The sequence below is a fragment of the Sinocyclocheilus rhinocerous genome, unplaced genomic scaffold, assembly GCF_001515625.1.
Source record: "Sinocyclocheilus rhinocerous isolate Xijiao unplaced genomic scaffold, SAMN03320098_v1.1 scaffold1616, whole genome shotgun sequence".
In the NCBI taxonomy this organism is placed as follows: domain Eukaryota; kingdom Metazoa; phylum Chordata; class Actinopteri; order Cypriniformes; family Cyprinidae; genus Sinocyclocheilus; species Sinocyclocheilus rhinocerous.
Genome location: NW_015645077.1, coordinates 87,509 through 106,024, shown reverse-complemented (window position 1 = coordinate 106,024; position 18,516 = coordinate 87,509). Strand labels below are relative to the sequence as shown.

The following is an 18,516-nucleotide window of genomic DNA, read 5'->3' as shown; positions in this document are numbered from 1 at the left end:
GTTTTGTCAACTCAAAACTAATCCTGTAACCCTGAGTTTGTTCAGCCACTATCATGGTACAGGCCCCTGATTTCCAGCAGATACCAGACTTGTTTACATGCATTTGACTGAATTTGTTTTTTCATGATTTTAAAAATCCAAAGGCTTCATTCAGTTCATATCAGTGGTGTCAAACTCAGTTCCTGGAGGGCCGCAGCCCTGCATAGTTTAGTTCCAACCCTGCTCCAACACACATACCATGTAGTTTTCAAATAAGCCTTAATGACTTGATTAGCTGGATCAGGTGTGTTTAATTAGGGTTGCATCTAAACTGTGCAGGGCTGTGGCCCTCCAGGAACTGAGTTTGACACCCCTGGTTCATATGCTTAAAACGAGCTCAATGGCTTCCCATACTTGTTAGTTTCATACTAGCTATTTAATGCCTTTGATATTATTCTAAGTGTTAAAAGTTGAGTAGATGTGTCGTTAGTGTCTGAACTACACATTTAAGAGGGTAAGTGATTAGAGGCTATTATTCCCAGTCTTTAATTTGGGTGTGTGTGAAAGGATGGTCTGTGTGTACACTGCATTTGTGAGGGTTTGTGGCTACATGAGGCATGTTTGTGGTTTCTGTCATAAAGAACTGTTAAACCAAACACTCCTCAGCACATCAATACAATTAAAAAAACAATGAAGGGAGAGCGAAGACACATACTCAGAGCCGTTTTTACGGTGTTTATTAATTTCTTTTACCACATCTGTAAAAGCTCATAAACACACATCCTGAGTATCATACCCGGCAACTCAAAGTACAAAATATGTTCTTCAGTATTTTGTAATAAATATCAAATGCATAACTACGTGTTTAAAAAAAGCATAGATTTGAGGCAGTCAAATGGTCATTAATAAACATCATCATCTACCCTTTAAGCTTGTCATTGTGATGTCACAAAACCGAACTTAGACCTTTTTCTTCAAGGACTTTCTTCAAAGACATTCGCAAAATTTCAGCGATATTTTGAACGCCAAAAGGTCCGTTGTCAATGGTGTAGCACAACTCGCGCAGAAATCACATTCAAATCGAGCAGCTTTCTGTTGGTCAACATGACAAATTCGTGTGACCATCTTGAACCAGTCACAAAATCTGCGTGGGGAAATCTTTGGCCCTCACACGAAATTCCCAATCACATGGATTCCTGTTGAAATGAGCGAATTTTCACGGGTGAAATCCACTCAGCAATGGTAAAAGTGACTGCATCTTTAATCTGTGGGTTTCAGTGCAAAATCTAACTTTTAAGGTGATGCTGTTTTTAGGAAAATATCGAAAGGGAATATCCATGCTAGCTCCATTTACTCTTATTACCACAGAAAATAATAATATCAATTTGTCCGACAGTTTGACCTGATAAAAAATGCTTTTACAATGGAAGACTATTGGGCAACAGCCATAACTTTGCACCATTGACTCAAGTTTATAACTTACGTTATGGTTGGAAGTAGAAATCAACAGTTTCCTATAAAGGTAAAATGTTAAAATATATTCTAATATCCCATCTTCATGCAAAGCATACATTGAATTATCCCACAAAAAAGTATGATCAAAACGTGACTATTTACTTAATCATCAATGTCAGCAGCACTGACTTAACCAGTGGCGTTTCAATCCTTAGTTGATTAGTTTGAGTTAGAATCGTTTGCAAGAGTGTGATTCTAAACATAATGAGGCTGTGAAAGAACTAGTGAGTAGATGAGTTTACCTGTTTGGTGTGATGACGTTTAATGTCCCAGAATACCATAGCAACCATCTTTTTCAAGACAAGTAAAATCTCTCAAATAAAAATCAGTGGGCTATTACTGATGTATTTTATGTTGTAGAATAAAATGTGAAAATATCTTCTGTAAACACAGACATTAAACCAAAAACCTGTTCACAAAAAACATTGACTTTGGGACGATGCAACTGGAAGCGTAAAAAAGCGCACAAAAGTGTAAAAATACACTAATTTTCACACACACACAAAAAGTCTAACTCATTTCACTCTATAGCAGATGAGAGTCAAGGAAATGATTCATTAGTCATTTTTCAAATTATTTGTATGCGTTTCTAATTTTAGTTGGTGACTTTTGTGGCACAGAAATTACACAGTTCTCCTTTAGCTTGTATTTAACCAAGAATATTCCCTTAAAAATCAAGCGAATCTGCCACAAAACATCCACAAACTGTAATTCGGTTTTCAAAATCTGACAAAATGCAGCTAGTAGGTTTAACAAACTACTGTTCAATGTGAGAATTTATGTGCCAACCATTCCTGAACAAAGACTAAAGTTAATTTCTCCCTGAGAATAAATTACGGAGCGAGATTCTGTTCAAACTTCCCTGTAAACACTGTGAAATTACACCGAATTTCCCAAATCCCAGAGTCCCATCATCACATACACTCTGTTCACTAAGATACTGTTGACCAGTCCGATGGCAACATACGTGCTGAACTTATACGGCACCTCGATCTCTTTCCTTCTGCGTGCTTCGACGTCACTCACAGATGCTCCGTTAATTCGACAGAGTACCCGCAGACTCGCCCAGCGCACCGTCTGCCGGGTCAGGACCAGCATCCCTAACCCGACCAGGAACCGCACCACACCGAGACCCAAGGCTACGAGGGTCAACGGTGGTAGGGTCACTGGAAAAGGCCCGGCTAGGTCAAAGGTCAAGCCCAATCGCTCATTCACCCAGTATCCAACTGAACATCCCGAACAGCATGCTAAAATAACAGTGGTGTCCCCCCGTGTGGTGCTGTAATGGTCCAGCTCGGGGTACTTATAAGACAGGAAGAGGGGCAGAACCACCCCCACCACGGGGGAGAGAGGATTGTGCAGCTGCAGGTAGTCAATGGTTCCCCAGTATGGGTACGACACAGCCATGATGACAGCTGAAATTACAACGCCACAGATTACATCCTGAGAGGAAGAGGAAACATAAAGGAGAAAGATTTCAGTCATTAGTATCAGACTCTGTAACTCTAGATTCATGTAGCACAACTCATAATGACACAATAATGCAGTTTCTATGCCATTATTATGAAATATGTACACATTTTCTATGCATGGTTACGGTGTTGCTAATGTTGTTTTTAATTTGTTGCTATATGGTTGCTAGATCATTCTGAGTGGTTGTTAATATGTTGCTATGCGGACACTAGGGGTTCTGAGTGGTTTTTATAATGTTTCTAGATGGTTGCAATGATGTTCTGAGTGATTACCGTGTTGCTGCGCAGTTGCTAGGGTGTTCTGAGTGGTTATTAATGTGTTGCTATGCGGTTGCTGGAGTGTTGTAAGTGGTTAAGATGTTTCTAGCCAGTTGCAATGGTGTTCTGAGTGGTTACGGTGTTGTTATGCAGTTGCTAGGGTGTTCTGAGTGGTTCTTAATGTGTTGCTATGTGGTTGCTAGGGTGTTTTGAGTGGTTGTTAATTTGTTGCTATGGTGTTAGTGCTACTATGTAGTTGCTAGGTTGTTCTGAGTTGTTGCTAATTTGTTGCTATATGGTTGCTACATTGTTCTGAGTGGTTGTTAATATGTTGCTATGTGGACACTAGGGGGTTCTGAGTGGTTTTTATAATGTTTCTAGATGGTTGCAATTATGTTCTGAGTGGTTACGGTGTTGTTATGCAGTTGCTAGGGTGTTCTGAGTGGTTCTTAATGTGTTGCTATGTGGTTGCTAGGGTGTTTTGAGTGGTTGTTAATTTGTTGCTATTGTGTTCGTGCTACTATGTAGTTGCTAGGGTGTTCTGAGTGGTTGTTAATTTGTTGCTATATGGTTGCTACATTGTTCTGAGTGGTTGTTAATATGTTGCTATGCGGACACTAGGGGTTCTGAGTGGTTTTTATAATGTTTCTAGATGTTGTAATTATGTTCTGAGTGGTTACCGCGTTGCTGTGCAGTTGCTAGGGTGTTCTGATTGGTTATTAATGTGATGCTATGCGGTTGCTGGAGTGTTGTAAGTGGTTGTTAAGATGTTTCTAGCTGGTTGCAAGAGTGATCTTTGTGGTTATCGTGTTGCTATGCAGTTGCAACTGTGTTCTGAATGGGTTTTGGAATGTTTCTAGCCGGTTACAATGGTGTTCTGAATGGTTACTGTGTTGCTATGCAGTTGCTAGGGCGTTCTGAGTGGTTCTTAACGTGTTGCTATGTGGTTGCTAGGGTGTTTTGAGTGGTTGTTAATTTGTTGCTATGGTGTTCGTGCTACTATGTAGTTGCTACGTTGTTCTGAGTGGTTCTTAATGTGTTGCTATGTGGTTGCTGGGGTGTTTTGAGTGGTTGTTAATTTGTTGCTATGGTGTTCGTGCTACTATGTAGTTGCTACGTTGTTCTGAGTGGTTCTTAATGTGTTGCTATGTGGTTGCTGGGGTGTTTTGAGTGGTTGTTAATTTGTTGCTATGCAGTTGCTATGATGTTCATGCTACTATGTAGTTGCTAGGGTGTTCTGAGTGGTTGTTAGTTTGTTGCTATGTGGTTGCTACATTGTTCTGAGTGGTTGTTAATATGTTGCTATGCGGACACTAGGGTGTTTTGAGTTGTTTTTATAATGTTTCTAGATGGTTGCAATGCTGTTCTGAGTGGTTACTGTGTTGCTATGCAGTTGCTAGGGTGTTCTGAGTGGTTGTTAATATGTTGCTATGCGGACACTAGGGGTTCTGAGTGGTTTTTATAATGTTTCTAGATGGTTGCAATGCTGTTCTGAGTGGTTACTGTGTTGCTATGCAGTTGCTAGGGTGTTCTGAGTGGTTGTTAATGTGTTGCTCTGTAGTTGTTAGTGTTATAAGTGGTTAAGATGTTGCTACCTAGATTGCAAGGTTGATCTTTGTGTTATCGTGATGCTATGTGGTTGCTATGGTGTTCTGAGTGGTTGTTAACGTGTTGCTAGTCGCTAGGTTATTGCGAGTAATTAATGTTTCTAGATGGTTGCAATGCTGTTCTGAGTGGTTACTGTGTTGCTATGCAGTTGCTAGGGTGTTCTGAGTGGTTGTTAATGTGTTGCTCTGTAGCTGTTAGTGTTATAAGTGGTTAAGATGTTGCTACCTAGATTGCAAGGTTGATCTTTGTGTTATCGTGTTGCTGTGTGGTTGCTAGGGTGTTTTGCATGGTTATTAGGATGTTTTTAGCTGTTTGCAGGGTGTTCTAAATGTAATTTTTCTAAATGGGCAGTTTACTTACAATGTGACATAAAGCTCCATTTAAAACAACAGGTTAATAGTTAGATTTAATGCTAAACTACTAAACTATTAGGGTTTCGAATAATATTACATATAAAATGTTTGCTAATACAAATCTTTTAATATATTAAAATATTAACATTTTAAAATATTTATATTAATATTATTTTCATTAACATTTTATTATATTAATATCTCCAAGCATGACCAATAGGCCAAATGTTTGCCTCAGCATGATGCACCACTACAGCTGTGCTGTATTAAAGTAACTAGAGTTAAAATCTATGGAGACCAGCCAGACTATATGAATAATACAAGAATATAAATGTTTCATATCAAACGCAAAACCGCATGTCCATTTTAAAGTCTCTCTTCCAGTCTTACCAGAGCAGAGTGCATGCCGGTATAAAGACGACTCAGACACACCAGCGCAGACAGAACCACGGCCACAATCAGTCCCAGTTCAAATGGGAACTAACATGCACAAAGACAGAAAAATGAACAGTTCAATCAAAAATTTGCATTTTATCATCATTCACAAGTCAGTTTGATGTCACTTTTGTCAAAAGTGGACAAGTTTGAATGTAAACAAATACAAATTTGATTAGAAAGCTATAGCAGAGGGAAAGATTTTCCATAAATAATGTGCTAAATTTGATCCATTGTTCACAAAAAGCTATCTTTAGCTTCATAAGACTTGGAATATAGTGCACAAGTCATATGAACCACTTGTAATGTCACTTCTATGGTGTTTTTTCCTCCAAATTCGTCTTTCCAGCTGAAAATTCAGTGGCTTTATCAAAACATCCTCTCATCCATCTTTCCTTGTCGTCTTTTCCTCTCTCTCTCTCTATGATGTGGTCTCCAGCCATTCTGTGTGGCAGCTCTTCTCTTAATAACCGCTCTTTTCTCCAGACATGTGCTCTTCCCTCTGGTTTTATTCAGGACTCTGTTAATCACTGACAACACTGGAAGAGTCTTTACATATTCATGAAGTTGCCCCGCCCCCTCCGTTCAGTCTTACTCCATCCGTCTCCCTGTCTCTCCATCTGTCCAGCTCTCCTCCCTTTCTTCCTCTGTCAGCTGGGGGTCTTTCACAGGAAGTTAATGAAGAACGTTTCCTGAATGGGCACGAATGAATGTGGGACAGTAGAGCTCATGTATAATTGACTGGAATGGATTTTTTTACTCTTAAATCATACACACACAGCTTTCTGGTTTCCTTTCCGTACAAAGAATCATTTTTCAAATCAGTTCTTCCTTTTAAGCTAGTAATTGAACTAGTTTTAAGTAGGGCAGCACTTTCAAAACTGAATATCTGGACTAGTAACAAACTACTTTTTCTCTAATGCTCACCAAGGCTGTATTTGTTTGATCCAAAATACAGTAAAAACAGTAATATTGTAAAATATTATTACAATTTAAAGTAAACAGTTTTCTATTTGAATAAATTTTAAACTGTACTTTATTCTTGTGATGTAAAGCTGAATTTTCAGCATCATTACTCCAGTCTTCAGTGTCACATGATCCTTCAGAAATCATTCTAATATGAAACATTTCTGATTATTACAGATGTTGAAAACAGTTGTGCTGCTTCACATTTTTTGTGGAAACCGTGATGCATTTTATTTTTCATGATTCTTCGATGAATAGAAAGTTCAAAAGAACAGCATTTATTTGAAACAGAAATTTTATAACAAATGTATTTACTGTCACTTTTGATCAATTTAATGCATATTTGCTGACTGAAAGTATTACATTCTTTAAAAAAATCTTACTGGTCCCAAATTTTTGATGACAGTGTAAATATTTCTCTGATTGCAATATATTTCATCATTATACATCTTATTTTGTACATTTAACTTGACATCTTGAATATGGTTTCAAATTAGCTTCAACACAGATACTTAATCATATAAATAAAATTAAATAAAAATATAGCCTAATAACATTTAAAAACGGCAGCCCATATAGGCCTAAACAAGAAAAATAAGCCTACAGAAAAACAGCACTCTTAAAAGGAATGCAACTTAATCCACTAATAAAGTTGTATAATGCTTAAATATGTGTGCTACTGTGCCACTCAAGAGTCAAAGGTTTGAAAGCTGATTGATGGCACCATCTATAACCGACGCTGATTGACAGTCATTTACTGAGAGTTCGTTATAATGGCACACAGCAGATGTGTGGGCGGGACTTGGGCTGACCGATGGTGACAGATGGCCCCGCCCCTTCAGCGAACTGTGCAAAAACAAGCCACATTCAAAACATTCTCAATCTAGCATGTGTGTCTGACCTTCACTCTCTCCTGAGCGCTGAGAAGCAGCGTAAATGAGATGGCCGTCGCTGCCATGGCGTGTGTGGATGGCATCCCGTACTCTGCGTCCACACGCGTTTCCAGTTTGACCACAGGGGGAGATGGAGGACGCGGCAGCTTTAAAATATCCTTCATCACTTGCCCAATATACATTACCACCTGCAGAGAGAGACAGAAAAATGAGATGTAAATGAGGCAAAGGGGAAATAGAAAATAAGTACTGTTGCTGATAATACACTCTCAGAAAAAAGGTACAATAGCTGTTACTGTAGTGTCAACCTTTCAGTGTCAACCTTTCAAAAGGTACTAATATGTACACTGGAGGTGCTAATAATATGTACCATTAAGGTAATAATATGCACCATTTAGGAGTAAATAAGGTACATATGTGTACCTACCTGAAAGGTACAACCCTAGCGACAGCTTTTATACCTTTTTTCTGAGAGTAAGATGGTAATGCAACTTGATACCCAAACATGGTACTTTACTTTCTGGTACTTTTTTCTTACCATTTACAGCATATTGCCAGATTTAGGGGACTATTTCCAGTTCAGTTATTTTAGTAATATATTATTATATTAATATATTATTATAGTTTAGTTGACTAATATTTTAAATTGTTTTCTTTTTTTTTTAAGTTTTTCAGTTAGTTTATTTTATTTCAAGTAACAAAATGTTGTAATGGTTTCAGTTTTATGGTACGTTTACACAACAACAATTGCACTAAAAATGGATTTTCCTTTGCATTTTTAAAACACATTACAGACGACAACGTTGTCAAAATGATCCCCATATTCACGGATCCGCGAAAACTAAAAGCGCTGTATTATGCATGCCAGGCCAGTAGTTGGCAGAGTCACTTTGTAAAAAATGTTTAAAAAACTACCACCACATATGCATTTCTATAGAATGAATGCATATTATGCAAGCGCATGATGTCGCCATTTTCATAATTTCACTTTTTTGGAGTTTATACTGAGGCGATAACATGACCATTTTCGAAAACTTGCGCTTTGAAACACGTTTTCAAAAGTTAGCATTTTTAGGCTCCCAAAACGCATGGCATGTAAATGAACAGCCAAAATGCATAAAAATTTCAGTTTTTTGTTGAAAACAGTGTCATGTAAACTCCTTAGTTAATGATAATACCTTGGTTCAGTCATGTTCATCTTTGTTTCTTCAGGAGATATAACAAAAAGCAATTCAAAATTAAGCTTCGTTGAACATTCGAACAAATGAATAACTTCTCCACTCATGTTAAATTTAGTTCAGCTACATTGATTCCAGAGGTGAACCAATCAAATGCAGTTTGTCTGATGCTGTTGCTGTGGAAACTATATGTAAACTTGTGGAAATAGCATTTAAAGTGAACAAAGATCTAAAATAGAAACACTGAGGAAAATGAATAAGAGAATTTGGTTTGTGTTACAACAGCTGTCCAAGTTAAATTTCATTTTGTTTCTGTCTATTCTAATCTATTTCTCCTCATTGCAGAAAAACAAAGACCCAACAGTATGATGACTTAAAGGGGTCATATGATGCGATTTTTCAAGTTTTCCTTTCTCTTTGGAGTGTTACAAGCTGATTGTGCATAGATAAGATCCCTGAAGTTGCAAAGACTAAAGTCTCAAAACCAAAGAGATATTCTTTATCAAAGTTAAGACTCTGCCACGCCCCCCTAAAACGGCTCGTTCTAACACGCCCCCACATATCTACCTCACTATGTGGAAATATTAGCACAATGCGGCCCAAATGTGCACGCAAAGAAAGAAAGGGGTGGTTTCAGTAACCGCAGTTAGTGTTGAAGCAGCCATGTCAGAGAGACGCTGTGTGTTTCTAGGCGAAAGCAAAAGCACTTTATTTGGCCTGCCGGAAGTAGATGCATTTAGGAATCATTGGTTAAGATTTATTTACAACAGAACAGCACAACCCAGATGTTCGAATTTGTGCAACGCATTTTATGGACGACAGTTTTTTGAACCTAGAAGAGTACAAGGCTGGCTGTGCACAAAGGCTATTTCTAAAAAAAAAAGATAAAAAGGGGTCAATTCCGACTTTCCCTAAAACGGCTCGTTCTAACACGCCCCCACATATCTACCTCACTATGTGGAAATATTTGCATAATGCGGCCCAAATGTGCACGCAAAGAAAGAAGGCGTGGTTTCAGTAACCGCAGTTAGTGTTGAAGCAGCATGTCAGGGAGACGCTGTGTGTTTCTAGGCGAAAGCAAAAGCACTTTATTTGGCCTTCCGGAAGTAGATGCATTTAGGAATCTTTAAGATTACTTACAACAGAACAGCAATGCATTTTATGGACGACCGTTTCGCGAACCTAGGAGAGGAGGTAATTCTGACTTTGCTATGACAATCTGGCGCTTCTGAATCAGCTACTGTTTTGTTATTAGTTTAAGTATTTGCTATTGACTGTTCAAATGCGGAGTTTTGCGCATCATGTGTGTGTGTGTGTGTGTGTGTGTGTGTGTGTGAGAGAGAGAGAGACAGGGTCACATCACAGTGGAGTCAGCTGTCTTAACCGTGGCTTGTGTACTGCAAACACGTACCAGCTTCATCACTGTGTCTGTCCCGCGACTCTGTTCCCCTTTCGGGCTCGGTCTTTACATTTATTTTGAAAGATGAAGCTCGCGATTATGGTAAGGGGCGTTACATTTCCGACGAGTGCTTGCGGTGTTCGGCCAATCACAATGCACTGGGTCAGCTGGCCAATCAGAGCAGACTGCGCTTGTCGGAAGGAGGGACTTTGTAGAAAACGAAGAGTTTGAGAGATGCGGGGTATATAGGACCTACAATAATGTACAGTATTTGAAAAAGAATGTGTTTTTTGAACATTAAAGCATGTCAACATATTCTGTTACATCAAATACACAAAATTATGATCTTTAAAAAAGCATCATATGACCCCTTTAATCACAGGGTGTGTGTGTGATTTTCTCAGCCACTTACAGCCCACACATTGACGAGCCGCCTGCACAGAAACGGGTCAAGGTTCCAGTGGATGCAGGGCAGGAAGGTGATGTAAAAGACCTCATGCCCCAGAGTGGCCGATGTCAAAAACAGGAAGTAAAAGAGCCAGTTCCTCACCTCATAATGAGGCCCGGGATGCTCCTGAACACAGAGAAATGCATCTAGCTGAATAAACTGCCTCACCACATCAACAAACCACAAATCACAATCACACTTAGTTGTCCACTATATATACCCGTTTAAATACTTTTCAACATTTTGGAGGATTGTAGCACCATGAAAGACTCACATTTTTATCTGTGCACCATCATATATGGAACAAATTTCACTTTTACATATTTCACACTGATTATGAAAATATATTAAAGTTTAATGACATTTGTAACTAGTTGAATCCACACTAAAAATTGATATTTAAAAAAAAAAGTATTATTATTATTATTAAAGACAGTATGTTATTAGGTTAGTGGCCTGCCGTTCAGTTTAAAGCTTATTGTATATATTAACAACATAAATGAATTTTGAAAACAGTTTTAATGTATCTAGATGAGACATCCAAAATTGCTTTTTACTCTTCTGACAGTCTAAACCAACCAGAAAAACAGGAAAATCTTGTAGTTTGCTATTTCTGTTTTTAAAAGCACAGCCTTCGCATTAGGGAACCTCTCAATTCACCTGAATGAAGTGTTTCATTTAAATCTGATTTACTTACTTCGCCTTTGGTTTCATACTGTGAACTGGCGGATTTATAGTTGGAGTTACTGTCGTGTGCGCGTGACGTCCCGTTCGCCACCTGCTCCGCTTTGCGCCGGTGGATCGTGACCGGAACGTCCTTACCGGATCCATTCGAGTGTACGAGTCCGTTTCGACTACCATACGAGCACGTCTCTCTCGGAACCAGGCCGCAGCACCGCTGGAAGCTGGCCACCAGCTCGGGGCTGTTCAGGTACGAGATGAACCCCCACATTTTGAGCTTCCGCGCCCAGCCCGCGTCCACAGGTGTGTCTTACAGCTGCAGGTGGCAGAGCGTGGAAGAGTGCTGACGTAGAAGCTTATGGCTGTTTTGATTGGCTGACATGTTTACGCACGGAAAATTACCTGCTTATCGTACCTGTCACAGGTGGCTCATTCCTGCCATGCAGTACCTTTGACTCCGTGACTTAAAAAAACAAAGAATATTCTAGTGTTATTATAGTCATTTAATTACGTATATTTCTATATCTGAAAGTAATTTTATTATAAATATGTTCTGATAAAGCTCAGGCTTCGATCTTATTTGAGTACTGTATTTATAACAGAAAATGAAGAATTAGTGATTGACAGTAATGAAGGTGTCAACATTTCGATTTTATATGATAATAACACTTTTTATGTAATATTATCTAATGAGATGTAGAGTTTAAGAGTGAGACAAATTAACCAAATCACAAAACAACAGAAATTGCCAAATCCCTTGCTAAAACTCTAAAAATGTAATCTGGATCAGAATGATCATCCCCCTTCGTTTTGAATCTCTTAAAATGTCTTAAAAGAATACTTTTCTTATGATAATAACACTTTTTATGTAATATTATCTAATGAGATGTAGCGTTTAAGAGTGAGACAAATTAACCAAATCACAAAACAACAGAAATTGCCAAATCCCTTGCTAAAACTCTAAAAATGTAATCTGGATCAGAATGAATCAGTTTTGAATCTCTTAAAATGTCTTAAAAGAATACTTTTCTTCTACATCTATTTTATAACTGTATGCACTGCATGATACAAACATTGTATTAGCCTATATGACCAATTTCGAAGTTTTATTTTGTTCCTGAAATCCAATCTAAATCCCCTCTTTTTCTGAATATTCCTGATGTTTTGTATCAAATGTATCCCAACCATACCAAAAGGTTTTTAATCTTCCCACAGGGGTTAATTTGGCCATTTTTTCCTAGCAATCTCAATGGCAAAAAGTGTCCCAATTTACACTACTGATGGTTTGATCCAGATCAAAACCAAGACTGGATTACATAATCTAATCTGAACAGATTAGAATCATTTTCAAGATTTGATCCAATCTGATAACTGAAGTCCAATCATATTTGGGGCCCTGGTGTTTGTGGTGTTGTTTTCCCACCAAAAATGCACTTCCTGGTCCTGGAAGATGATGTCATTTGGCAAATGGCTTTTGTTAGTTTTAGTTCAAAAGACTACAAAAAGACTAACAGGAAATTAATATTAAGAAAAAACCTATAATTAGATTACTAATTTAAATGTTTTGTTTTATTAGTAAAAATTAAGAAACATTTAAAAGATTTCTTATTAAACTGCCCGTTTTTCATGTCAGAAGTTATTAGCATATGGAGAAAAGTGACAAAACTTCCTCTTTTTTTTTTTTAATTGTGAGTTTAATTTTTTTTGCCCAATATAAAACGCAAAAAGGACACCGGGGCTAGTTGTCACATACAAAATAAACATAATACAAATGTTTATTTATTTGAATGGAGGGTGTCTGAGAAGTCTGTGAATGAACCTGAAATAGGCAAGCCTTATGTTTCTGGATTATTGGTTTCCATGACAACAACGTGAGCTAGTTGAAATGTCAAACAGGTAGACATGGCCAGCTTTCAATTCCATGGAGTCGGGAATGATCCATGGAAGGAAAAACAGAGAGGTTTGGACAGCAAAGAAGGAGTTAAATCTACTGACGCAAACGGCATCGTTTAGCCGAAAGGCTCGCGCTGTTTGACCCGTGTCTGATGCTTTGATTGAGGTGTGATTCCCGCGTCCCGCATCTTTCCGGGCTCGATGCGCTCGCAACCGCCCATCGGTTCTGGATGAGAGCGATTAAAGTCGCCCTTAAGGCGGCATTACATCACCTCCCGCCCGCACCGGAACGATACGGTTAATTATTTACTCAAAGTGCACGGAGACTAAAAGAAGCGCTTTAAGAAAGGCTTGACACATAAAATGTCCGGGTTTAACGGCTTTCGCTGACAGGATAAAGAGAAGAAAAGGTGGCTGGCGCCCATTGTGTCGAGGATGTGAAGCGGCGCGAGATGCCATGGCAGCGGCGGATGCAGCAGCAAACGGACCGGAGTCGCCCGGTCTCCCGGTACCCAATGCGTTTCCCTACGAGGAATACGAGTGCAAAATCTGCTACAACTAGTTGTCACAAAAATGTAAACATAATAAACATGTTTATTTATTTGAATGGAGGGTGTCTGGGAAGTCTGTGAATGAAGCTGAAATATAGGTTAGGCAAGCCTTATGTTTCTGGATTATTAGTTTCCATGACAACAACGTGAGCCAGTTGAAATGTCAAACAGGTAGATGACTCACAATGGGGAATAAACGCGGTTAAATGGCCAGAATGATACATGGAAGAAACCACAGAGAGGTTTGGACAGCAAAAAAGGAGTTAAATCTACTGACGTAAACAGCATGGTTTAGCCGAAGGCTCGTGCTGTTTGACCAGGACGCGTGTCTTATGCTTTGAGGTGTGATTCCCGCCGCGTCCCGCATCTTTCCGGATCGGTTCAGGAGGAGAGCAATTAAAGTCGCCCTTCAGGCGGCATTACATCACCGGAACGATACGGTTAATTAACGTGCACGGAGACTACAATAAGCGTTAAAAAAAAAAAAGGCCTGACACAAAAATGTCCGGGTTTAACAGCGTTCGCTGACGGGATAAAGAGAAGAAAAGGCTGCCCGCGTGACTGGCTCGCGTTCATTGTGTGGAGGATGTGAGGCAGCGCGAGATGCCATGGCAGCGGCGGATGCAGCAGCAGCTAACGGGCCGGAGCCTCCCGGTGTTCCGGTACCCAAGGCGTTTCCCTATGAGGAATATGAATGCAAAATCTGCTACAACTTTTTCGACCTCGACCGTCGGGCGCCCAAGATCTTGGAGTGTCTCCACACGTTTTGCGAGGAGTGTCTGCACTCGCTGCAGTTGTGCGAGGAGCGGCCGTGGCGCATCAGCTGCCCCGTGTGCCGCCACCGCACGCCCGTACCGGACTATCGGATCCAGAACCTGCCTAACAACACCAAGGTCACGGAAGACTTCCCTCTGTACATCGATTCGGACCCTGTGCCTCAAGATGCTCTGCCGCCCCACCGGCCACCAATGCACCCAGCGCTCGTGGCGCTCAGGCGCGAGGAGGACGCGTCCGGGGCGTCCATGGCTGGTCACGCGACGCCGTCCACCACGACCACGCTGTCCCAAGACTCGGTCTCGCGCTACGAGAGCTGCCAAAACTGTAGGCGGCTCGCGTTGACAACCGGATGCGTGTGCGTCATCTTCTCTTTACTGTCCATGCTAGTGCTGCTCTTCATGGGCCTCATTTTCGTACACAGCCACGGCGGGCCGCCCTCGCCCACGGGACCCCTCTGTCTGTCGGTGGCAAGCATCCTAGCCATGGTGTCGGCGATGGTAACGTGGCTCCTCTACTGGCTCAAAGACCGACCGGAGCACGAGACGGGCCGCTCCTCGGCCAGCACTAATGCGAGCCGGAGAAACGCGTGACAGAAGATCAGAATCGTATGACAAGCCATTTCAGCTATTATTTCTTAATACCGATTAGTTTCTTTTCATGTTACTAGTACTATCAGTATCTTTTAAAGAGTTATACTATTTATTAGTATTGGCTAGATGTGCCAACTAGTATCAATCCCAGTATACTGGGGGAAAAATTAGGCTAATTTGAAACAATTTTGACTCAGAAATTAATGGTAAAGTTCACAAATAATTATAAAGGACGTCAAGTAACACTGAATTAAACGTGGAATTTTGAAAGTATTTTCTTGCAAAACGTAGACTAACTTCTATAATGTTTTTTTTTTTTTAAATCTTTTTTTTACAGTATAATTACACTACTAGTAACATTTTTATCTCACTAGTTACAATTGCTTATATTTGTGTAATGATTATAAACTATTTGTTAACGTTAGTTTATGCATTAAATAACAATGAGCAATACATTTGTCCAGTGTTCGAATTGTGTCAAAGCCCCCTTCAAAAATAAATAAATAAATACATTTGTTATTTCTTATCGTTGAGAAATTAGATGCATTCAGTGAGCGCGCGCACCGTACAAAACTCCAGCGTTTCAGCGATGACTCATCTGAGCGCTTCTGATTGGCCGTTGCATTCATTAACTCAACAGAATCGTATGTGATTAGTTATAATGCGCAACGCTGTAAAACGCGTAAAAAGAAATATGATGTAACATGAGCAGGTCTAATTTAATACAGCAATTGACCCCCCCCCCCATTCGAACACTGCATTTGCCACAGTATTTGTTAAAGTTAGTTCTTAACTTAACGTAACTTTTCATTGTGTTCTCCTTGGCTCAGGTCCATTAGGCTGATATCATCGGAAACAAGGTTTGATTTTAATATCTAAATGTTGAAATGAACATTAACTAAGATTAATAAATGCTTCAGAAGTAATTTTCAGTTAGTTCGTATTAACTAATGTTAACAAATGGAACCTTACTGTAAAGTTACATGGAATTCACACTGTCTATTCAATTAGTACTAGGGAAACTGTAAAATATACTAGTAACTCCTTGAATAGCAAATTTCAATAGCTAAAGAAGGACTAGTACTTATAGAAGTACTAGTATCTAATGAGTCACTATCGGATCACTTATTGGTACGTGCCGGCGTCTCCCTACGAGGAGTATGAACTATTTCAGTCCAAAATCTTGGAGTGCCTGCACACCTAATGCAAGGAGTGTCTGCATATGTTACAGTTATACAAGGAGAAGCCATGGTGCATCAGATGCCCCCGTGCCACACATACCAGACTATCGGATACAGAACCTGCCCTACGGCATCCACCGCAACCGGATACGTGCGCGCCATCTTCTCCTGTCTGTCCATTCTTGTGCTGCTCTTCATGGGCCTCATATTCGTGCATGGCCACCTGAGGTTTTTCTGCTAGGACACCTGTGTGAGCTTGAGAAGACTTCATACATCCACTGAAAATCACCAAAACATCAGTTGTTTAAACATTGTTGCAAAAAAAATTTCTGGGGAAAACCCACAGCTGCCATTTGGTTTGATATTTAGTTGCTAATGCAATGATATTCAGACTTTGGTTGTGGAGCCACTATAGTGGGGTCCCAAAGTCCAAAAATGAGACAATTTTCAGTGAAAATTCATTTATTTTGTATTGTTTTATAATTTAATCCAACTTTATTATTAATTAATTTGACATTAATGCATTTGGCAGACACTTTTATCCTAAACAATTTACATTGCATTTAAGGTATACATTTTATTAGTTCATCCATTCCCTAGGAATCGAACCATGACTTTGGCATGTGCAAAGTTTAATTGAAAAACTGGTCAATGTCACAAATTTTCATACTGACTTAGAATTAGTAGGCTACTTCTTTTCTATTTTATGTCATAACCTTCTTTTTTTAATCCAAATAATTCTGTTTATATCCAGGTTTAAATAATAAAATGTGGTCTCAGACTTTTGGACCCAACTGTAGGCCTACATAAATACAGTTTTATCATAGAAAATGAGCCGTGCACTTATTTGACATTTAAAATTAATACTTAAAATTCACTAATAAAGTCTGGTAGCTAGGTAAAACACTTATTTGAATCAGCCGAGCAAACGCAATTTATCGGATGATATTCTCAAAATGGCTGCTGGGTGTTGTCATCCTCTCCTTTCTCATATAGACGACTATTCAAAAAAGACCTCTTTGTTCTTATGGATCAATAGCTTTACTATGGAAACTGCAAATTTTATACCACCTATTTGTTCTCCACTTCACCTGTGCATCTATCACGGTAAAACCGTGTCGTTTGACAACTAACTGACCATCTCTTTTTGCTATCGTCTGTGTGTGCTTTTAATGTGCGTAGCATCACAATGCATTGACCTTAGTTAGTACTTTACCAACTCGTTCATCGGATTTTTGTATCACGCAAACCTGGGATGAGCAGTCCCTGATGTACCTAGTTTAAAAGAAAACCTGCATGATGTTAAACAAACACTAGATACTGAACTGTGCTTGGAAACCAAGGTCAGCCTTCTCTGCTTGACGAAAGCTTCCTTGTTAATCGAATCAGTAGGCCTACTGCTGATTTCTACATTAAGCAATGGCAAATCAGTCATTTATAAAGGGTATTTGATATGATGATGTTTCATGTAAAAAGTGTTGGTGGAAATCTATACAAATCGTACTCAAACAGATCTATGTTAAGGCGCTGTCACATTTAACTTTGCTCAACGAAATTTCGCGGGAGAATTCCAGTCATTCAAATAGGAATCCCCGCGAACGGGGGAGTTTCGTGTGAAAAAAAAGTTGGCCGCTGCTTGCTATGAAAGTTACGGAAGGTGAGGATTATTAATTTTTTTTCTTTCTTGTTTTGTCGTGATAACGACTTAATTATCTCGTGATCTCGACATAACGAAAGTTGTTTTCTCGTTATAACGACTTAATTTTCTCATGATCTCGACATAACGAAAGTTGTTTTCTCGTTATAACGACTTAATTTTCTCATGATCTCGACATAACGAAAGTTGTTTTCTCGTTATCACGACTTAATATTTTCTCGTGATCTCGACATAACGAAAGCTGTTTTCTCGTTATCACTACTTAATTTTCTCGTGATCTCGACATAACGAAAGTTGTTCTCTAATGTATGGTTAAGTTCTTGCTGCATGACTCATCACAGTTTCAGAGTTCTGTGTGATAATTATAACTGCTTATTAAAACCAAAGCTGACCTCACTGTATTCTGTTTGCACCTATATCTTTATTTGTGCATCTTTGAAGTAGGCCTACATGATTGTTAGTTAATAAGCGGGGATGTTGTGTTTATCTAGGACACGCTTCAACGACGAAATGGCTCAGGTCGAGATCACGAGAAAACAACTTTCGTTATGTCGAGATCATGAGAAAATTAAGTCGTGATAACGAGAAAACAACTTTCGTTATGTCGAGATCACAAGAAAACAACTTTCGTTATGCGAGAAAACAACTTTCGTTATGTCGAGATCACGAGAAAATTAAGTCG

General features: G+C 39.3%; 2 protein-coding genes and 1 long non-coding RNA gene across 3 annotated transcripts in view; 2 read left to right on the top strand and 1 right to left on the bottom strand.

Annotated features, from left to right (window-relative positions):
• The first annotated feature begins 370 nt into the window (after positions 1–370).
• Positions 371–18,516, top strand: part of LOC107705638 (uncharacterized) — a 25,299-nt gene continuing 7,153 nt past the window's right edge. Inside the window, exon 1 of the long non-coding RNA XR_001636082.1 lies at positions 371–493. This is a non-coding gene — a long non-coding RNA (uncharacterized LOC107705638). The remainder of the gene's footprint in view (positions 494–18,516) is intronic.
• On the bottom strand, positions 1,820–11,494 carry LOC107705636 (sphingosine-1-phosphate phosphatase 2-like). The gene is made up of 5 exons (XM_016509027.1): positions 11,202–11,494; positions 10,469–10,630; positions 7,488–7,667; positions 5,576–5,665; positions 1,820–2,937 (listed from the first exon to the last, which is right to left on the bottom strand). Exons 1-5 carry the CDS (start codon positions 11,454–11,456, stop codon positions 2,374–2,376), a joined length of 1,251 nt encoding a protein of 416 aa, XP_016364513.1. The 5' UTR covers positions 11,457–11,494; the 3' UTR covers positions 1,820–2,373.
• On the top strand, positions 14,155–15,010 carry LOC107705637 (RING finger protein 223-like). Its single transcript, XM_016509028.1, has one exon. The coding sequence runs from the start codon at positions 14,238–14,240 to the stop codon at positions 14,994–14,996; it is 759 nt and encodes a 252-aa protein (XP_016364514.1). The 5' UTR covers positions 14,155–14,237; the 3' UTR covers positions 14,997–15,010.